Consider the following 22,595-nt stretch of genomic DNA (forward strand, 5'->3'; position numbering starts at 1 on the left):
ACACTGCGGTGCAAGTCTCGGACGACAGTACACCTAAAGCTGGACATACACTGTGCGATTTTTTTTAGTCGCGCAATACAGCTCCTGCTCAAACTGCACGATTTACTCGCAGGGGTTAGAAGTTGGTAGGTCACGATGCAGGTCTCACACTATACCGCCCGATGCTCTGATGCGACCTGAGAGCTCACCCTGTGCGTCCATAAAATTAAGGTTATAACAGAAAATCTGTCGCTCGCTCTCTCTGTCTTTCACTCACACAGACACACCACCACCATCAACTTTGCTAAACTGCTAATGAAAAACATTGATCAGGCAGCTGTGATTGAGCAGCAATGTAAATCCCACTATTTTCACGATTGTTGTGGTCGTGATAATTTTGTGAGGCCACATCGAAAAGGCTCGGATGAGCTTTCCAAAGTTCTACAAGTTGTGCCTCCATCGCTTGTGTCCAGATCACACGCTGCACAGCCGTGCTGCTCCATCTTTTTCACCGACGTTTACGTGTTTGCGCGTGAGCAGTGTGAGCGGCTGTGGTGGTGTAATACCTCAACTGAAGCCAATTGTACTAAATGTACTAAATGTGCACTGTTACAAGAATGTTTTTCTTTCTATTATTTTAAGTTAAGCAGGACAGAGTTCTTTTAAAGAAAGATTTACTTATATTCTCAAAAGTTAAGCATGACAGGCTTCTGTTTAAGAAAGACCCATTTTATTGTGTTAATGTTGTCATTTTGAGCTAAAAATAAATGGCTAAATGATCACTTGTTTGATATGTGTTCATATCACAAAGAATATGCATCTACTTAAATCAACTTCAAGTCAAATGGTTAAAAAATAATAATTTCACACACAAAAAAAGAGCTAGAAAATTCACCACACTGGGAAGGGTGAAGACAACTGGGTTGCCCGGCCCTGGCCACGAGGTGTCCCTTATTTATTTTTCAGGGAGTTGGCAACCCTAGGTGAGGTTGTGGGGGTGGGAGCAGACACTGTGGTGTCGAATCTATTGAAAAACAGATTCAACTCGTTAGCTCTTTTCTCACCTCCCTCAGCTCCCCTGCTGAGCAGACACAATAACACCATGGGCAGACAGAGAGAACACAGGCAGGCATGGACAAAAACACTAACACATAGCAAACCTAAACAAAAGACAAAACAGAATAACCGAGAACAAAGAATAATATAAAGAAACACAAAACACCGAGTCCTCAGACTCAGGACCATGACACCTCCTCTTTATTGCCCCCTCTGAAAGCCCTCTTGTTGTTGTTGAGGGGGGCTTTGATGTCCTTAGTCACCCACGGCTTGTTATTTGGGTAACAATGAACAGTCTGAGCTGGAACAATGGAGTCGGTGCAGAAAGTTATGTAGTCTGTGATACACTCAGTAAGCCCACTGATGTCCTCAGCGTGAGGCTCACAGAGTGTTTCCCAGTTGGTCACCTCGAAACAGCCCTGTAGTTCCGCTAAGGCCTCCTCTGACCATCTCCTAACGCTCCTCGTGGTCACAGGTTCCCTCCTCACAATTGGCACATAGCAGGGGTGAGATGAATCAGGTTATGATCTGACCTACCAAGTGGGGGGAGGGAGGAGGAGCTGAGAACCAGGGGAGAATTTTTTCTCCCCTGGTTGGACAGTCCACATATTGTCTGAATGTTGGTAGTGTATTGTCCAGTGATACATGGTTGAAGTCGCCCGAGATTACAATAAAGGCACTCGGATATCTAATAGAGGTCTGAGCTGAGTGAGTGAGCTCTTTGGTCAAACCTTTCATAAACAGTCTATGGAAAAATACAAGAGAGAATTCACATTACATCACTAACTGTGATGCACGGATCACATGCCAGCATTTTTTTGCAGGAATGTCTCATGACAATGACGTAAGCGAGTGTGATGTTCGTGACAACAGCTGTGTGCAGATCAACAATGGATCATATATCAAGTGCAAGAGACAGTATGAGCGTGCAGCGTTTAAAGCGTGGAAGTACTGACCTTACTTTGAGTTTGATTCCATAAAAAGTGACAAAAATATTAGCATCCGTTGTGCGTGGGAAGAAAACTTCCTTTTACAGCGAAAAAAAAACCCCTAAACAAGCACCGAGTGCGCAATGACGTAATGTGAAATTCACAGAGAAACTCGCGGATTCTTCCACTGACCGCTGCGGCACACCTGCACCAGGGCAAACCTCCGCCTACCCCACTCCTGCTTTCCAGGTGAAAATAGAGCAACAGGACCGCTAGTCTTTGATTTTATTTATTTTCTGCTGTGTTTTACTTGCAACCTAGAAAATAGGTTTAAATGTTAAACAAATTTCTTCCAGTCAGAGAATGTTGCATATAATTACATTACATTACATTACATTAATTACATTTACATTAATGCATAAAGTTAAAAGATTAAACCAATAAAACAAGTTTTAAAAAGAGACTTTTCCACTTGATTACATTTTGTATGATGGATTATGTAGAAAAAGTAGAATTTGGCGGAAAGATCTATCGCTTTATCACCTATTCAGGATGTAAATCGTGTTTTTAAAAAGTAACTAAGTAATTAATTACTTTTGAAAATAAGTAATCAGTAAAGTAACGGGATTACTTTTTGGGGGAAGTAATAAGTAATTAGCTACTGATTACTTTTTTCAAGTAACTTGACCAACACTGCCCATGAGTCACTGAGTCATGTGAAAACTTCATCTTGCGATTCAGTCACTTGTATCTTTGGCAGTGATGCCTTGAGTAATTATTTTCCATTTGATTTTATCAGTTGCTTGTGCAGAGTTTGAGCCCACTCAAATCATCATCCCTCCATCACCAGTTATATTTGCAGTTTGTATAGGGTGTTTGTGCTGATATCTTGTATTTGGTTTTCTCCAAATGTGGAGCTGTGTGTTTGTTTTGGGTTTCTTCTTAGGTTTTGTTTGTTTGTTTTTTCAATTTTATTTAAGCGTATGTGTGTGTATTATTGTATCTGTTCATGTAAGAAAAACTAACAAATATGTGAGGGGAACAGATTGTATTGTCATTGTAAACTAATGTACACTTGTCTATTAATTAATAGACCTCTCTGCATTGAATCATATCTGTTATGAACCTCTGTCTCTCTTCCACAGCATGTCTTTTATCCTGTCTTCCTTCTCTCACCCCAACCGGTCGCAGCAGATGGCCGCCCCTCCCTGAGCCTGGTTCTGCCGGAGGTTTCTTCAAATCAAATCAAATCAAATCAAATCACTTTTATTGTCACATCACATGTGCAGGCACACTGGCACAGCACATGCGAGTGAAATTCTTGTGTGCGAGCCCCACAAGCAACAGAGATGTGCAAACACAACAACACAAACGAGCAAAATACAAGAATGGCCAACCTGAAACTAATAAATATATGTACAATATATAATAGTGTATGCATTTCTGGATGTGTATACTAAATATTTTCCTTCCTGTTAAAAGGGAGTTTTTCCTTCCCACTGTCGCCAAAGTGCTTGCTCATAGGGGGTCATATGATTGTTGGGTTTTTCTCTGTATCTATGAAGCGCCTTGAGGCAACTTTTGTTGTGATTTGGCGCTATATAAATAAAATTGAATTGAAATTGAATTGAACTTGTCTCTCAATAAAAATATTTAAAAAAATAAATAAAAAATGTGGACCTGTGGGTTTAGGACCAAACATCTTCATTACGGTCTTGTGTGTCCAAACGACATTGTTCAGGAGTCTTGAGCTTTGTTCAGATCCAACTTTGCAAGCCTAAGCCATGCTGCCATGTTGTTTTTAAAGAGAAGAGGCTTTCTCCTAGCACCCATTCCCAAAAAGTCCTATTAGTTCAGTATCTTTTTTTTCCTGTCATGAACATTAACATTTAACATATGAGGGCTGTGTGCAGGCAAGATAGGGCCCAAAGTGCCGACTCTCAGAGACTTTATTGCTGAATACCATAACTAAACTGAAAACTAAACAGACAGGCTGGCCGACAAAACACACAGCACAGCGGGTAAAGACTGAGAACTAAAATACACAGGATGGAAAACGAGGAGATAGGAAACAGGTGGAAACACAGCTGGGACTACCGGTAATCAGACAAAAAACGAGATGAGGAAAACCAAAACTAGACACACTGCAGATAGGGCAGAGCATTCAAAATAAAACAGACGTGTGGAACACAGGAAGGGGCACAGAAACAGGACAGGAAACCAAAAACTCAAAACACAACCATCCTAAGAAAACAAAAGTACAAGACTCAAAACACCAGGTCACCGACCCAGGACCGTAACGCTAAATGAGGCCTGTAGAATTTGACGAGTAGCTCTTGGGTTTTTTGCAGTTTCTCTGAGCAATGCACAGTCTGGCTTTGGAGTGAATTTGCTGCAATGTCAACTCCTGAGAAGACCCTGTAAGAGTACAGAAAGTCACAGTAGGAGTACACTTAGTTTCTCACCTTCTTTGTCACTGCACAGTGTTGATGTTGTCACCCACTCATCAGTGAATTCTGATTAATTTCATCAGTATTTAAAGTTGCACATAGAATCATTTATTGCATCACTGTGAGACAGGACTGCATGTTCAATAGATTATTTCCAGTTCAAATGGGAAAAAAAAACAGCTCTAATTTAAGTAGAACAGATCCACAGTTTCTTTTTCCCTCCATCACCAAGAACAGCTTGATTTGCTCATTGTTGTAAATAATAAAAGATGCACTATAGATAGAATATAAAAAGGATGTTGCTATTTTCGTTGACTAATTACTATGCAAACCAATCACTTTTTTACAGATTTAGTATTTAATTCTTTGCAAGAATATGTACTATATAAATGTTTTAATTATCAAATGAATTTTATCTCAAAATATTACTTTAATCCATTCACTTTGTAATCAAATGACAAAATTAAAATGATGAAAACAATGATGAAATAAAAAGAAACAACAATGTAACAAATGTACTATGATTTCATGGCTGGTAGGATAAATAATTAGTTCTACAAACAGAAAAACCCTTTAATGAATGAACCTCTCTGTCAGTTCCTAAATATTTCCACAGCTCTGATATGTGGGCGTCATCTTGGAAATATCGATTCCTTTATCAGTCAGCAACTGCTTGGCGTAATGCACCGTCTCTGGAGGCAGGGAGGGTGACCGTGCGAGAATCCAGGCGTAGTAAACGTGGAATATGCGCAGAATGTCTGTGCAGGAGTACACAATGGTGTAGTTGGTGTAGTTTGTCTCCAGCACCCAGTATGGGCCATAGGGTGTAACTGGTAACAGAAAGCACAGCCACAGAAAGATAAAATACAGACAATAGCAAACTTTTATATGGGTGAGTTTGCAAATGATTTAGATTTGTAAAGCAGAATTGATGCAACATGATATACATTACTCCAAATACAAAGCCATAAAAAGTAAAATGACAAAGCCACTATATATGAGGTCTAATGATCCATACAGCTGCAGTGAGATCTTGGTCCACATTGCCCCTTTGCTGCATTTAGATGTCAAACAGAGCATACAGTGACACCTTTGGTCATCTCAGGATCATGTCTCCAATTTGAATTTGTTATCCTGCTGACTTGTTGACTAATGATCTCCAGCTTGCACTAAAGTGGTGTGTGTCCTAGTGTGAAGTGTTATGGATGACACTTAGCACCTTGGCTACAAATTGCAGATCTGCGCTATCATCCGATCCAAAAGGTGACTGAGTTTCTTAGTTTTTTGTTTTTGTTTTTTTTTTTAAACATGAATTTGCCAGCTAAACCTGAAGTTGTGAAATGGTATACCACTACATTTGATTACTCCTTCCATCTTTAATATTCAGTTTTTGGCGTGACATTGCCATCTCTTGGTTGCTGGCATTCTCAAAGCCCTAAATAAGGGGCACCAAATTGTTTCTGAGAGGTCACTGGCACTGAAACTACTTCCAGCTGTTCCCTTATTCACAAAGGGCTCCCACAGCAGCTGGTTCCACATGTCTCATTTGGCAGGTTTTTACACCAGTTGTTCATCCTGACACACCCCCAAACCCTCCTAGAATTAAACCACAAATCTTTTGCTTGCAAGGTGAATATTTAAGCTACTACACTAAAGAACCACAATCTATCTCTACCAACGCTACAGAGAATGATTTTATGGTCATTTTTAATGCGGTCCAATAAAAATGCCATAAGTTATGTACTTTTTTTGCCCTTTAATGATGATAGAGTACTTTATGATTTAAATGGGATGATAACAAAATACTTACAATATGAGAAGGAAACTCCAAGCTTAGCTGGTTCTTGTCGGTCTGGAACCACAGCTGTCCCTTCTAAAAACTCCCTTTTACCACCCCTGAGACACACAGATACTGTATGAGTTTATCAAGCAAATTACTTGTTACCACAATCAATTACAGCAAATTAGACAAAATCTCTTTCCTTTGTGCAAACTTCTGTTCAGCACGAGCAAGCACCCTGTGTCATTACAGCAAACGCCACATGAGGTGTGCCGCCACCGAGCCTTCAGTCAACAGTTCAGGGTCAAGATGTTAATCATGTCACTCAGGTTTGTTTTCATTCTCCTCGTACAATACATAAGAAGAAAGGTGCCTAGTGTACACGTTAAATCCACACCCTGAACTGCACCTTGCAGGGGAGAAAAAAAATACCCGTCATTGTTGCCAATATTGAGGTTTGTTTGGTGAAAGGTTTTTTTGTCTTTGTTTGTTTTTTCAGTGATGTACATATTGATACAGCAAATACACAGGTGCAATAATAAAACATCGATTCACTGATCCACACCACCAGGATATACAGCAATGACATCGGAATGTCGTTCGGGCTGGAGAAGTGTAGTGGCTGGACTGGTCGTCCGTGCAAAAACATAATGAAAATCAATTGCTATGTTATCACCTGTTACAATTAAAGTGGTGTTTTCCTTTAGCAAACCACAAGTTGCTTACTACTTACAAAACCTGAGAGTTCAAGACTCGGATGGTCCCATCTTTCCTTACGGAATAATTCGCTTCAATGCACTGTCCTCTGGCAAAAGAAGCAGGCAGCTTCTCAATCTCATACCACTTATCCAGGTACTGTAAATAAAGATGAACAATCATTTCTGTACAGCTCTTTGCTTATTTTGTATGTATGTATACAGAATACTGTTTGTGCTCACCAGCTGAAGGCTGAAGTTAGACTGCACCTTCGGAGTAGGGCAGGCACCAAAGCGAAAAGTCTGAGCCGAGATTGTGGGGACCAGCAGGAGGAGAAGGTAGACAGCAGACATGGTTCCTTTAGGATATGATAAGGTATGTTACACAAGAGTTGCACCTACAGCTCATCCATTTTGTCCACTGGCAGTTTAATACAGCAGGCTGTACAGTGCAGTATTTGCAGGAAATACCGAAATCCATTTTTTAAATGGTAAATTAATTTATTAAGGGGAAAAAAAATGTTCAGATCTATCTGGCTCTATGTTAAAAAGTAATTTTCTCCCTGTTTTCTTGTTATTTAGAACCACTCACATACTCTCACTGAGTATGCCAATTGCTGTACTACTGGCCTGCTGTTGAATCAGTTAATGTTCATTAAAGTATATCTGGAAAGCACTCTCTGGGCCCCACTCTCTGATCGGAGTCCTTGTCCTCAGGGAGTTATCACACCAGCATCCCAGAGATAACTCTCTAACACTAACCTAAGAACGGATTGTGTCACCCTTGGCAGCAAGAACTGCATATCAAGTGTTTGTGATAACTGGCAATGAGTCTCTCATACACTTAGGAAGGATTTTGGCCCACTCTTCTTTGCAGAATTTTTTATATTCAGCCACGCTGGAGAGTTTTGAGCGCAAACAGCCCTGTTTAGGGTCATGCCAAAGCATCTCAGTCAGATTTTAAGTAGCCCATTCCAAAACCTTCATTTATTTATTTCTTTATATTTTTGAGCCATTCAGAGGTGGACTTGCTGGTTTGTTTCAGATCATTGTCTTAAGTATAACCCAAGTGTTTTTGAGCGTCAGGGCACAAACATTATCAGACATTATCCTTCGGGATTTTCTGCTAGAGAGCAGAATTGGGTTAGAATGTTAGTATGATCTTCTTTTTATAAAAAGCTTTGTTAGTTTTAGATCTGACATAACAAGGCACAAGACTTCCAAAAAGTTCATTTTTTTGTCTTGTCAGTGGACAGAATATTTTCCTAAAAGTTTTGGGAATCATGATGGGTTTTTTGGGGGGTAAATGTGTTCTTTTTTGTTCAGCAGTAATTTTTGCCTTGGAAGTCTCTCATGGATGCTATTTTTGTCCAGACTTTTTTTTTGTAACTGTATCAGCAACATTGACCTTATCTGACGCAAGTGAGGCCTGGAGTTCTTTAGATGTTGTCCTGGGTTCTTTTGTGAGCTCCTGGGTGAGTCAGTGATCTTGGACTAATTTAACCTGGGAAGATTCACCAGTGTTCCAAGTTTTCCTCATTTGTGGATAATGGTCTCAATGTGGCATTGTAACCCTTTGCAGACTGATGATGGCATGTCAATGACTTTGTTTCTCATCTTCCGTTCAGTTGCTCTAGATCGAGCCATGACGTGTTGCTTTTCGAGATCTTTTAACTGATTCTATTCAAGTAATTTCTTGATTCAACTGCTCTGGCAGTAATCATGTCTGGATAATGCATTTTGTATTTAATCAAGTTATCTTTAGTTAATAATAAACTTTACTTTCTGTGAAACATTTAAGTGTGACAAATGTGCAAAGTTAAGAAATCAGGAAGGGGCCAGATACTTTTTTCACAGCACTGTATGTTCACAAGAGTACTGATTGAATAACACTGCAAACAGCCGGGCCCCAGGTTTATAAGATATAAAGCAACAGACGAAGAGATATATGTGAACACTTGACCAAAACTATTGACCCTAGATTATAAAACCTTTGTGTACACAGCTAGCTAACAGGTGGTACAATCTACATCTATTATTGAAAACTCTCATGATGTAAACAGCTGCACTAGCTGACATGTTTTAAAGCATATTCTTATGATAATTATTCTTATTGGTAATTGGTTTTGGCTTAAATGGCTGACATCTACTACCAATAATTTTATCCTACAAAGGGAGCTTATGCAGGTGAGCACAGTGTCTTGTGATTTACGGGATGAATCAGTTTGAAAATTCTGAACCCATGTTGTCGAAATCACTGTGATTTTACTTTCCACAATAATTAGCTAACACGACATAACACACTTTTCAGCTTTCATTTATTTTGAAACTGTGTTGTTGTTTTTTAGATCTGGAATGTAAAAATGTTTGTCTGTTTAAATGTGCTGTGGGCTGTAAATTACACCATCATGAAGATCACCACAAAAGGGTTCAGCAATTTTTCACAGTGTATGATTGAGGTTTATTTATTTATTTATTTATTTAACAGAATTTAGTGGGCTACATATTGAACTTCTCAATATTCCCCTGAGCTGACTTCTTCCCAATGTGGAGGAGTGGCAGCTTCACTCCACTCAATCTAGGCCAAAGAGCCTAATAATCTCTCAAGTGTAATGAAAATTTCAACCACATGGAGGCAGTATTCTACTAGTATGTGTGCTTGATTTTTACAAGAACTGGGTTTGCTTAAATAAAGCAGGAATGTGTCATGTAAGAGTCAGGGTTGAATGTTACCCTGACTTAATGTGGTTTAAAAACAGAAAGTAGTATTAGTGAGAGTCCAGCCAATGTCAGGTTCAGGGTATTGTTTTAACACAAAACAGCATGGCTGTTTTTAGTAGTTTAAAAGCTTTCAAAGTTAAGTAAATGTTTTAAACATGATTGTTTTGTAAAAAGAATTTAACTTTCAATGGTAGACACCATGTATACACAATACTTGCTTTTTTGTAATTGTTTGCATTGTTTTACTTTATTTTACTTGAGAAAATCTCTGCTGCTCGGTGTTTTAGTTTCGGACAGCAAACAGGTTGTTTGTCGCACCTGTTACACCTGTTCTTCTGGTGTCACGTAACAAATTCCTGTGGGACTCAGGTGCTGCTTCTTCTCAGTGCTATGTAACAAGAATGCAAATATTTGAAATATATCCAAAGACGGGATTCCATAATATTATTAAAGAAAAATCACAATAAACTCTCATCTAAGACAACGGACGGTTAAACCAACGAGAAGAAAAGAAGATCAAACCGTAGAAAATAATCTTTTGTTTTGTTATCTAAAAATTGAATAAATAAAACAAAACAAAACAAAACAAAACCAAAAAAAAAAAACCTTGCCAAATAAACGCATGCCATCTTCCACTTTCAGATAGGTGCTCTTTTCGTTTCGTTTATTAAAGTAAATAACTCTGTCTTACCTGAGCGGTGCACAGGCGTCAGGTCAGGTGGAGGCTTGCATAAAGTGAATGTCTCCAGCTCTACGGAAAAACACGGGCTCGCCTTTACGTTACGTCACGCGAAGCAGAGCTTTATGTGCGCTTTATGTGGAAGGACCCTCTGATGCATGAATTATGAAAGCCTTGGTCAAGATTTTTTTTCTTAAGTGCTTTTATTCTTCTCAGGACATGAAAAAAAATGTTTAACTCTTTTTTTTCCAAAAATATGTTTTTTTATAAAGTTATAAACTTGTCCACTCCAGTGGACTACATGCGCCTGAGCACTTAGCATGAAATACTGTGAATTTACTGTAAAAATTAATTACCTCGTGTTCTATTGTAAATATACAAACACTTGTTTGCTTGTATCCTTTGAAAAACATCTCAGCAATTTTTTTGGAACTTTCAACTCATAAGGCCCCAATGTTTAGACGTAAATAACAAAACCAATCAACAGTCCTAGCTGTGAATCCTACACCTGAATATGGCAAACTATCTCCAACAAGAGAAACATTTTTGAGTCTACACAGTTCTATAACGATGCAGGACAGTATTACCAAGCCCTTAGTAGCATGCTGGAAGAAAACACAAACTGACATCTTAGTCTCTGCATCTCCAAACAGTTCTATGTTCATCACACCTAGGCTGTGCGAAAGTTTGCAACGCATCCAGGGCACAATGGCACACAGCATTGCATGCAGATGTATTTGGTCTTCCGTGTGCACGCAACATCATGGCACCTGTTTGCATTTTTCACCTCGGTCAGTTGGGGCCAGTGATATCCTGTTGCAAACCTGACCTCACAGGCTACTTTGGTGACTGCTCTCCACTTCACGGGTTGTGGGGTCCCACTGGGTCTTCCTCTTTTGCATTGCTGGAGGGTGAATCTCTTCTCTTGTTACTGACAGTTCTTTCCCATACAAGTTGGTGTTGTATGTTATATTATCAATTAGATCTGCTGGAAACAGATGTCTGAAGAAATCTATGGGATCCTTCCCCTCCACATTCAATTTCCACTCTCCTAGAAAAGGAGGCAAGTCTCCAACCAAGTCATTGTCTTGGACTTTCCAAATATTTTTGCGGGCTTGAGTATGGTCAGGTGCCATGTACCCATCTCCCACAGCTCCCTGATCATACTGACCTTCCTCTTCATCCTGCCCCTCATCGTTCTCACTTTCTGCATCCTGACTGTCTGTGTCTTCATCATCCGTAGTTCCTATGTCTCTGTTCTGCTCTGGCAGCCACTCTCATCATCACTGGACTTATCACTGAACTCCTCATCACTGCACTCATCAATGAAATCATCATCACTGGAGCTGGATGGAATTTCCTGGACTATTCTGTACGCTGCCTTATTCTTTGCTGCATTTGAAGTCTACAAAATATGATAAAATAATTATTATAGTAACTCAAACTACAGCTGATCTGCACAGAAATATATATTTTAAATGAGTAGCTTATAAATGTAACAATTATATGCTTAATAATAACCAAAACAGTCCCAAAAAACAGTGAGACAATTTATGACTTATGTTAAAAAAATATAGTGGGTAATGCATGATGTCCACTACAGTGGACACATGGTTAATTGTAGTTTTCTACATATTAGACATAACAATTTCTTATTCCAAACAGATAATATCCTTCCCTAGATGTTACTGCATATCATCATATTTTTTTTACCTGTTGGGCTCTTTTAGCATAGAAGGATTGACAGGATATGCCAGCAGTGGTCGGCAGGGGTGACAGTTTGTCTGCCATCTTTGATTCAGAGGAAATTTACTTGCAGTTGCACTAACTGAACACTGAATTGACCTCAATGGAGCATGGCAGCAGAGAGCACTCTAGAGGCTAATATGCAGTTCCACCATAGAAACCAATGCATTAAAGAGATATGTACGTTTTAGTAGCTGTCCACTCCAGTGACCACTATGCATCAGAGGGTTAAAAGCTTTCAAAGTTAAGTAAATGTTTTAAACATGATTGTTTTGTAAAAAGAATTTAACTTTCAATGGTAGACACCATGTATACACAATACTTGCTTTTTTGTAATTGTTTGCATTGTTTTACTTTATTTTACTTGAGAAAATCTCTGCTGCTCGGTGTTTTAGTTTCGGACAGCAAACAGGTTGTTTGTCGCACCTGTTACACCTGTTCTTCTGGTGTCACGTAACAAATTCCTGTGGGACTCAGGTGCTGCTTCTTCTCAGTGCTATGTAACAAGAATGCAAATATTTGAAATATATCCAAAGACGGGATTCCATAATATTATTAAAGAAAAATCACAATAAACTCTCATCTAAGACAACGGACGGTTAAACCAACGAGAAGAAAAGAAGATCAAACCGTAGAAAATAATCTTTTGTTTTGTTATCTAAAAATTGAATAAATAAAACAAAACAAAACAAAACAAAACAAAAAAAAACCTTGCCAAATAAACGCATGCCATCTTCCACTTTCAGATAGGTGCTCTTTTCGTTTCGTTTATTAAAGTAAATAACTCTGTCTTACCTGAGCGGTGCACAGGCGTCAGGTCAGGTGGAGGCTTGCATAAAGTGAATGTCTCCAGCTCTACGGAAAAACACGGGCTCGCCTTTACGTTACGTCACGCGAAGCAGAGCTTTATGTGCGCTTTATGTGGAAGGACCGTGACAATTGTGCATCTTGGTTCATGGTTATTGCAGCTTTTGATGATTTGGTGCAATGACAGGGCAAGGCTCAGTCTTTTGCAAAACATACAATCAATAATAATAAAGCAAAATATGCTAATTGCCTTGCTGTGTCAGTGTAGTAAAGGATCCATTCAGACCCCACAGGGTTGATGTTGTCAGCTCTGATTCGCTTCTTCCTCATAATGGAGTTTACTTTTATGTATTTTGAATTGTTCAACACGCTTATGTATGCTGATTACGGAAGTGTGAGGCTGATTGGTATGTCACCCAGAAACAGGAAGTATAGAGTTGCCATGGATACCATGAGTACTGCCGTACTGTGATGGGAAACGACATTTAATAAGCCATTATTTATTTATTTATTTATTTATTTATTTATAACACATATCAAGAAATGAGCGAGATTTGTGTCATTTGTATCTGCGTCCTAAACTCCAGCCTTCTAATTCTAGGTTTAAAAAAAGAAGAAAGGAAAAAAAAACAATCGCGAGGCATTAGAGTAAATATAGTGAATGAAAATGTCCTTCATAATGAAAACAAACTCCATCTCACTCTAGTAAAAAATTAGTAAAATAAAAAAAGAAATTCTTCAGGAGCAGTTTAATCCTCTAAACCAGTTTTCATGCTGTATTTGTTAATATAACTTTATTCTGATTTTAACCACAACTAGCAAAGTAAGACAGGGTAACGACACCCATTCAAACCTTTACTCTGATCAGCTCTGATCATTACAAAAGCAGAGAGCTAAGTAGTATCTGTCATATTCTGGGTTATGTTAGTGCCTACATTGAGCCGTGGGGTATTGTGGATTTACGCCATATGATATGCTTTTGCGGCAGGGCTGTCTAGTAGTTTATTCCTAGCTGTCGTACCCGTTATTGTGTTGTTCTAAGTGATGGATGCTGAGCTGCTGATAAGGAAAGCTACCGAGTGGTCATTCTACAGTATCCTTTGCGTTTTCATTTATTCATTTAGCTCTTCTGGTGTTTTACTTGTTGAAATTCATGCTCCGCGAACAGCTTCACTTTCCAAATTAGTTCTTCCCAACTAATAATGATGGACCAGAAAAGAAAGTAGTTCTTTTCAGAAGAAAAAATAGAAAAATCAAAAAAATTAAAATTCATCAGATCCTTTTGGTTTACTGTGCAACTTATCCTACAATTTCATTCTGTTTTATTCTGTAGGATTAAGTCATATAAAAGAGTCGAGAATAAAAATATAAAAATATACATTCCTATTTTTAAAAGATACAATCTTTAATATGATAATAATTCATATTGCTAATTATTTAACTGAATTTCAGCATACGTCTCAGGTTTTCTGCATTTTTAAGAAAAGTTACTGTAGTTAATGAAAGCAATCTGTCAGCATGGCTCTTTGACATTTAATATTTTGAATCAATTTATAAAACTACAGGAAAAAGTTGGTGGAAAAACAGGAACTTTTCTCTTTACTAAATTACTTTTGTTTAGTATGAGTGGCCAATGATGAGGTCTTCATCAGTAGGAAAAGTTGTAAAACCCTCCTTCCCGTTTTCCAAAGCCTTTCTTTCTGTGGGCTGCTTCTGGACCCCGAGCCTCTGGTTTGCCACCCTAATTATGACTTTTGTTATAAAACAGGAAAATCTACAAACTTTGGCTGTAAATTACAAGAGCAGTAAGTTTTTTGTGTCAGTTACTTGTAATTTGTTTATTTCTGCAACTATTTATGCTTCATATTGTTTGCAGCACATGACCTGATCTCAGATTTCTATTTAAACTTCTTGGAATGAGGCAGAATTTTATATCTTGAAGGCATCAAAATTAAGAAACATTTGTCTACGATCCCTGTCAGTTTCACCCCATCTGTTTAAAGCAGGAAAGTAAGCCAAGAGATCATTGTATATTCCTGAGCTTTGAAGCTGGTGTTGCATTACAACAGCTGTCATGATTGTTGTGATTTAAATCAGGCTGTTGTAATATTTCAACGTGATGCAAGCATACAAATCTGAAGAGCAACACAATGCTTTGATAAAAACATATGCGATTTATTGTAATAAATATATTTGTTTGGACAAAAAAAAAATCTGGTCTATTATTCTTCCCAGATGTTTTCTGAGAATAACAACAATGACGCCAAAGAGACGAGGGTCTAAATAAAGGTTATTTATTTCCAGTGTTTGTTGAGGGGAGGACGTGGTGTTGCGCCCATGTTTTTCTGTAAACACGGGCGAGATGTTCACTCTTCAGCAAACATTGTCTCATGCAGTTTCAAACATATTTTTTTTTCTCCCAGCTTTTTAAAGCACCCGTTCAATTTTTACTGCAAAACCCGGGGGGGGGGGGGGGGGGGGGGGTGGAAAACTGAAATAAAACTATAATGAAATATTACCGCGATAAAAATCCGATGTTGCTCCGATGCTGCTGTGAGTTTAACTAAAAACAGGATAAAATCTGGAATGCCTGTGAGGTTAAAAGAAAAAAAACAACCCTCCTTGTGTTTCCAACCATCCATAAAAACAGTTTAAAAACAAAACAAATAAAAGAGGCACTTTTTTTTCGTATGTAAAAACTCACTTTTTGGACTATACCTTCACAAAACTACTGTACCAAGCATTACATACTGTAGTATCAGCTTTTATTACTGTTTTCTCAGTCTTTTATTTCATAAAACTATAATAATCCCCCAGTTCCTCAAGCTAATATCTGGCTGTTGTGAGTGTGCTGTGAAAATACAAAATAAAACGACAAGAAACATAAAAAGAAAAAAATAAACTTCCCACAGCACTCAGCTCAGAAAGCAGCCCTCAGTTACTTCCACGTACTTCAAGTACAGCCGAGAAAAACACAGACATGCCGTTTTGAAAAAGACATTATTGTCACAAGCAACTCATGTTAGTCCAAAAAGTGTAATACATTCTTCATACCGCTCCAAAGAGGAAGAACTGAGTCATGATTCCTTATTAAAAAAAACTCTTGCACCTGCTTTCCTCAGTAATACTCGAGTTGACCCTTATATTTGTCATCGTGTCCTATTAAAGTCAGATTCTTGCACTCGTTGGGTTCGATCTTACAGGAGAAAAGTCTGTGTTAGACATCTCTTCAGTCGAATTCCAGTAACAATCATAATAAGTATGTACAGTAGATACATAAAGTATACTTTGTAGAAAAAATATTGTGCAGTAACCTCAGCTAAAATACCCACATTCATACACGTACACATTCATCCCGGTTTTGTTTTTTGTTTTCCATTTCACAGATACTGGTAGAACCGTGAGCGGACAACTTGCGCTCCAGAGAGTTTGTGTGGGTGAGCGTCGTCCCCTAAGGAGCCTTTGTTTTTGCTTTGCAGCCCTCTGCCGTTAATGTGCTCCCCGGCTGGAGGCTGAGCCCCAGGGGAATCCGAAGGCGGTGGAGGTGGAGGTCTTTCGGGAGGTCTTTCTTCATGCACTTCTGCGTGATCATCCTCAGGCACCGCTTTGGGCGCAACCTCGACGCTTGGCTCGGAGCCTCTGCTTTGCTCCCTCGCAATCCAGTCTCGAATGGATAAGTCCTGAGAGGAGCATCTAGGCCTCAGGGGGTCTAGAGCTGAGAGTTCAGCCGCCTGGTCCACCCCACCCTGCTCCCGCCAGTCGTTGATGATTGCCAGCTCTGCGAAGTCTCTCTGCCCGCCCATGGTGTGCCTCCGTCGGATGTTCTTTTTCTTACTGCGACCGTCGGGAGATCGGTTCTTCTGAGTAAACATGTCATCAGCGGACGTTCGTAGCCTAAACTTGAGCCTCTCTGTGATCTTAAGGTGCCAGGCTGGTTCGGATCGCTCTGACTCACTGCGCGAAGAAGAGCTGAGGCTGCTCGTGGATCGGCCCTTTTTCATCACCTCCAGGACTCGAGACAACCGGCTGGAAGACTCCGCCCTGCCCTCGCTTCGCTCCCCGCTGCCAGCAGCCCCTTCGACTGATGATTCACTGTCTGTTTTCTGTTTCAGGGACCACCTTCTTGAGAGGGTATCGCACTCGATCATGCGGTGTGTTGGGAAGAGCCGCCGTGCTTCCAGTTTTGGTGAGGTGCCCCCTTCGATAGCACTGCCCCCTTTGGCCTCTGCCTTTTCTTGACTTTGCGCTGGGCAGGGTGTGGACTGGCTGCTGCCGCCGCCTGGAGCAAAAACTGGAAAGTCGCTCTCGCTGTCTGTCTCCATCGGTCGTCCCTCGCTGATGAGCTCACTGCGCTCATCATCTGCCTCCTCGCCACCCTGCAGCTCTGGACTCAGCACGCTTGATTCCGCTCCAGTCAGGAACGTGATAGAGGAGGTGGTGGAGTAGTCAGAGGTGATAGAGCTCACCTCTGCGCCAGCGGACGCCCCCGCACCTGCTCCCAGAGCGGCTCCTGCTGGCAGGTCAGGGGACACTCCCGCAATCCACTTTTTCGGTCTGGATCGTGGCACTGATGCTCCAGAGCTCATGGTCCCAAGGTCTGAGGTGTTTTCATCAAGCTGGGACGGAGGGTCTGACAATGAGGATTTTCCCTGAGGAGCTGTTTGGTAGCTGATGTTGGGAGAGTTGGAAATCTTTGGGGAAGGTAAAGGTGAAGGCGAGGAGCGTCTGGGGGTAATCTTCTCCCTCAGGAATAAAGAGTTTCGGTGCTCTCTCTTAGCTTTAGGTGTGAGCTCCACTGTCCTCCCGTTCTCCTTCCTCTCTTCTGTCCGTGCTTGCTGCTTCGTGCTGGGTTTGGTGTTAGGGCTGGGACGAGTCTCGCCCTGTGCCTCGGTCTGCTGGTTTGGCTTCTGGCCAAGGATTTCCTTCTTGAGGAATACAGAATCCAGATCATCGTCTGAGCTGCTAGGCTGCGGCTTCTCCCTTGACTTCTTTCTTTTGCGGCTGGCTACAGCAAAGATGGAGGAGACCAGGAGGTCTCTGCTGCACTGATCCTTCCCTGAGGAACCCTGCACAGAGGAGAGGGGAACAGAAAGAGAGAGCACAAGAAGAACAAAATGAGCACTGCTGAATCTAAGAAACACAAAAGACGACACAGAAACTTTTAACCCCAACCCCTTTCCTCAAGTCTGTACTCCACCTGTTCCCATGAAGCACCAGACAAACAAGTAGACAGAAAGAGGGACATTAGCAGCATCATAAACAGGGAGCACAGTACTGATTCATGCTGGCTTTAAAGCAGAAGCAGAAGCAGCAGCACAGCATGAACTGAAGCGCGGCTGAAGCTGAAGAGAACAGCAGTGCAATGATGGAAAGCATCTGCCTTTTTTTCCCTCCTACATCCTAACAAGCTGTTGAACACTCCCAAGTTCCTCAGCCACAAGTTTTTAATCCAGGGTGTCCCCGAGAAGGACTTCATGAAAGACTTGATGCACAGCAGCCTTTATGGCTCCAACTCGCTGACCATCTAACCATGGAAATTGTTTCGTTTTCACTGTGGATGTGAGGGTCAAATAATGTGTGGTCACAGCACTGAGAATACACAATGGGCCTCAATCACTTGTATGTCCAGACAAATATTCTGAATTACCATCAGATTCATAGTGAACTTTTTTGTTATTCACCAGGACAAAGATTTTCCCAGAAACTACTGAGAAATCAATGAAGTTGCTGTAAAACGGAACACTTGCAAAATGCAAAAAAGGAAGACTTTGGTGAATGAAAGCCGGAAGCGGCACACCTCCTCCTCGGGTAAACTGAGAGAGCTGGGCTGCAATAACAGATGTGGAGCCCTTTGAACCACAACTAGAAGAAAATGAAAGAAGCAGGTGGAGGACAGGGACCACGTGATCTTTTAATTTTTGTGAATGAGGCCCAGTGTGTAGCAACAGATGAGTGAAAACTGTTCACAGTGAGGTCTGTGGGTGTTTTGAAGTACAAAATCCCTGCACCCTGTGACAGCAATCGTGCATGTTTTCAAACGCCAAACAAATTTTGTGGTCAGTCATTTGTTTAAGTTTTGTGTTTACAATCTTTCTTTCTGATCCTCTGGTATTTAACACCAAATTATCTTTTTAACGTTCCTTATTTTTTGACAGGCTGTCTTTGAACCATAAAACAAAGTCCAGCATCACATCTGTCTCTTAATGAGAACATTGCAGATGTTGCTGTTTAACTTCTTATATGTATTCTAGTAGTGTTGTGAGTACCACAAATTAGTCTTTTTCACTGTTCAGGAATAAGGCAGAAAATCAGAACAAGTAAACAAGATGCTGCTATAAATTAAATTAGGTGAAAATGCCTTCAGCAGTAAGTTTATATCATCTGTTCTCTTCCTACCTCCTCTCATCTCACACCATCAGACACTGGAGACACACACTCACCTTTGATTTAGCCGAGTCACTAGTTGGGGAATCTGTAGGTAAAAGAGAAAAAGAGAGACACGTTAGATGATTTAACAACACAGGTGAGCACACAGAGGGGGTTAAACGTGTGGAAATGAGTGTGACAGGAAACAAAGGAGGAGAAAGAACCATGTTGATGAGAAGAAGCATGATGAAAAACACGAGACCGATGAGAGGTGAGAGCAAACACAAGCGGACAACAGGCCATGCTGCACACGGGGACAGATGAGCTCAGCGTTACACTCAGGTCCACGTCTGTATGTGTGACATGTGACATGACATGTGACATGACATTGTTTCCTAATTAAGTGTAGACCAGAGGGTGTCAGAAAACCCACAGAAGATGCTGACGGCTATTTCCATCAAAGCTCATCTTGGTGATTCTGAGTGCAACTTTTGCAACGAACAGCAGCGGGGCAGATGACGTGCCATGCAACACGAGGATGGTGATCGATTTGTTATCCAGGAATGAAACCGTGGTCCTGTGGTAGCATTTTCTGATAGAAAAAAAAATTGGTAGTGGCCACATATGAGGATTTCTCCTGATACTTTCAACAATTTCTTGGGCTGCACTGTAAGAATTATGAACAAATGCTTCTGTTGTAATTGTCACTGCAAGTGTCAACCTCTCACGTGTCTTAATCTCTGTGGTTTGTGCTACTTTTCAGATCATCCAACTAGGTTTTAAAAAGTTTCTTTAGGTTAAGAAACACTTGAGTTTACTATCATTTTCAAAGCCATGAAGAGGTGAAACTGTCCAAAAAGCATGTAATTTGTTACTGTAGATGACCCAGTTCATATCATTCACATGCTAGAATATCAGCTAGGAGCACTGCACATTAATGTTGATTGCATCCTGATGACACAGTAACTGCTAGCTAGCTACAACCCATAGACTGTATATAAAAAATGCAAGAGCCACCAAAAAGGCTTCTATTACCTGTACTTTTAAAATAGCAAGCACAGACTGAAATTGCTTCTTTAAAAAGTCAGTGTTCAGCTGATGTTCATACAGTAAATTATGATTTCATGTAGCGTAAAATGGACAATAGAGTCTGGCTTCATTTTGACTGACTGGTCACTATTTTATGAATGGGCAGTATTTTCAGTTCCTCAGTGAGATCCAAACCTCTCGTCATGTCAAGTTTAAGGTGAAAGTCTAAATTCTCAGTTCATGTTTTACACAGAACCTTAAAAGTCAACAGAAGCGGTTGCTTCCATCTTTTACATACAGTCTATGATAAAACCACAGTATATAGAGATTTTGGAGACACGTCGTCATAGCTTCTTTTTTCTGACTAAGATTCGTTTGCCAGAAAGGAGATAAACACATAATAAACAAAGTTGCAAATAATTTAAATGATCTGAATATTCTTTTTCTGATTTTCCAGATATTGCAATAATGTTGTCATGAAGCTTTTTAGCACAAATATTTGTACAGTGACAATCTAATGATGTGACAGCCCTTTTCCTAGCCATGTTTTTTTGTAACTGTCAACCTTATTTTAAAAAAAGCCTAAAATTAAACTTCAGTATTAAAATAACAAATATGGTTTAAGCTTCTAACTGGAGATCAATGTCACCGATCCATTTCTGTCAAAACAGGTTGATACCAAATTTGCCAATGAAGCAGTGTGAGATGATATGAGGTCTCAGACACATTGACACAGTGATGACAAAAAACATCTATGGAAGAAACCAAATAAAGAAAAAAAGAAATGAAGGTGACGGGGGGGTCACAGAGGGGCTAGCTATATGAGAAGAGAGGACACTACATGAGAATGAGTGTGTCAGCAAGGAAAACCTATAATCAGTCCTCACCTGCTCTGCAATCTGTCACTCATAGCATCCCTTAGCTAAAATTTGTGTTTGTGTGACATAGCCAAGCCCCCCTATACACCCCTTACAATACAGATGGAGGCACAATATGCAGGTGCACACTGACCAGTGACGTAGAAACCGTACCATGCTATCTCTCCTGTTGGCAAGCTTGCGAGACAGTGAGGAGAGACAGCGGAGAGCCTTTCAGACAGTAGCACCGGCCTGTGTTAGGTATACTCTGATAGAAAACCGGACACCGTACAGTACCGTGTTGCCGCTTCGCTTCCCCTTTTCATCAAGCTTTCTTTGATTAACTTTTTTGTTTGTTTTGTTTTCTTCTCTCTCTTTGGCATTTCTTAATAGAGCTGCGGGTTCCTGCAGACTAGGCAGCTACACTGCGGGCAACAATCCTCCTTCTTCCTACAGTTCCAGCTGTCCATCACAGACATTATAGAGTCCATCAGTGACATCATGGTGTGATAGACTCCTCCCACTTGGCCTGTGTCAAGATCAGTATGTGTGAATGCTGGGAAAGCCGTTAGGACACCCGACAGAGCCTCACTAGAGACAGAGGAATCAGAGGTCGCCTTTTACTGTAAAAACATCTAGTTCTGACGTGCCAAAGAACATGCCGTATTAGTGCAACAGTAGGCAGGAAAAAGAGGGGGAAATGGGGGTACCAAAAAGGGCAGAAGGTTGTTTAAAAAGAACTGCTTAAAAGGCTAGCATATACCGAAAAGGAGGAATAGATTTTAAAGCAAATGAAGGAGGGAGGCAATTTTTTGCATCCTTTTGGGGATGCAAATAAATTGCCCACTGAATCCCACACAGGGATTTGGACCGGCCTGTTCTCATATCGGGGCTGTCAGATAATGCCGTTTTGTCAAAGCTGCTGGCGTGTCTCAGCAGAAGGTGTCCTTTCGCAGTAGCGTGCATAACACGCCGGGTTATAGAATCAACGAATGGATCTTTAAAGAGGTGTAAACTTAACCAAGGAATAAATATTAAGACAATCCATGATTTTTCCCTGTGCACAAAACTTGGAATAAATTGGAATAAAGATGTTTTTTTACCAGGTGAGCTACGTGGGGTTTCATTTACAGAAGTTAAGTTCTTGAAATGGTCAGAATTAAGATGAAAATTCAGACTTTTGTTATGTAATATGTGGCCCCCAAAAGCCCAGTTTGAGGTAATAAAAAGTCTTCTAAGCTCAAAACAGGATGCGAACCACAGTGGCATCAACCACAATAATCGTGCTGTTAAGCTTGTAATTTCTGACACTGCCACCCTTACCGATGTCCTAATTCCTAACACCTAATAAGTTTACAGAACTGCAAAAGCAGGGCCAAAAGACACCTGACAAAAGGGCATTATGTAACGTCCCAGAATGAGAATTCATTGTTTGGACTCAGTGTTAGCCATTCTTCCTAATGGCAACAGCCAAAGGAGCAAAAGGGGAAGCTTGGCCTGG

General features: G+C 40.4%; 2 protein-coding genes and 1 pseudogene across 10 annotated transcripts in view; all 3 read right to left on the minus strand.

Annotated features, from left to right (window-relative positions):
* Positions 1–3,897: 3,897 nt before the first annotated feature.
* On the minus strand, positions 3,898–10,420 carry LOC146701704 (apolipoprotein D-like). 2 transcript variants are annotated; one of them, XM_085468015.1, is made up of 6 exons: positions 10,302–10,420; positions 9,929–9,998; positions 7,133–7,248; positions 6,928–7,049; positions 6,225–6,310; positions 3,898–5,244 (listed from the first exon to the last, which is right to left on the minus strand). In XM_085468015.1, exons 3-6 carry the CDS (start codon positions 7,241–7,243, stop codon positions 5,015–5,017), a joined length of 549 nt encoding a protein of 182 aa, XP_085324141.1. In that variant the 5' UTR covers positions 7,244–7,248; positions 9,929–9,998; positions 10,302–10,420; the 3' UTR covers positions 3,898–5,014. The 2 variants fall into 2 exon arrangements, with proteins under 2 accessions (XP_085324141.1, XP_085324140.1); XM_085468014.1 differs by lacking the exon at positions 9,929–9,998 and having other exon boundaries at positions 10,302–10,419.
* Positions 10,421–11,119: 699 nt separating this feature from the next.
* On the minus strand, positions 11,120–12,257 carry LOC146701705 (uncharacterized; annotated as a pseudogene). The gene is made up of 2 exons (XR_014922312.1): positions 12,003–12,257; positions 11,120–11,694 (listed from the first exon to the last, which is right to left on the minus strand). The product of XR_014922312.1 is annotated as an uncharacterized LOC146701705 (transcript).
* A 2,863-nt stretch (positions 12,258–15,120) lies between these two features.
* Positions 15,121–22,595, minus strand: part of arhgap21a (Rho GTPase activating protein 21a) — a 104,769-nt gene continuing 97,294 nt past the window's right edge. For all 7 annotated transcript variants that reach the window (XM_085468021.1, XM_085468020.1, XM_085468017.1 and 4 more), the window contains 2 exons: positions 19,283–19,314; positions 15,121–17,908 (listed from right to left, as the gene is read on the minus strand). In XM_085468021.1, the coding sequence (XP_085324147.1) occupies positions 16,223–17,908; positions 19,283–19,314 (1,718 nt within the window). In that variant the 3' untranslated portion in view covers positions 15,121–16,222. The remainder of the gene's footprint in view (positions 17,909–19,282; positions 19,315–22,595) is intronic.

Source organism: Copadichromis virginalis, linkage group LG9 (genome assembly GCF_057382275.1).
Source record: "Copadichromis virginalis isolate Kocher_CV1m ecotype Utaka linkage group LG9, C_Virginalis_male_GT1.1, whole genome shotgun sequence".
In the NCBI taxonomy this organism is placed as follows: Eukaryota; Metazoa; Chordata; class Actinopteri; order Cichliformes; family Cichlidae; genus Copadichromis; species Copadichromis virginalis.

Excerpts from the sequence above, each read along its gene's own strand:
- LOC146701704 (XM_085468015.1), bottom strand. The coding sequence starts at position 7,243 with ATGTCTGCTGTCTACCTTCTCCTCCTGCTGGTCCCCACAATCTCGGCT. Across the intron at positions 6,311-6,927 it reads GTCTTGAACTCTCAGGTTTT|GGGTGGTAAAAGGGAGTTTT; the intron begins GTAAGTAGTAAG and ends TGTGTGTCTCAG. Across the intron at positions 5,245-6,224 it reads TGGAGTTTCCTTCTCATATT|TTACACCCTATGGCCCATAC; the intron begins GTAAGTATTTTG and ends TTCTGTTACCAG.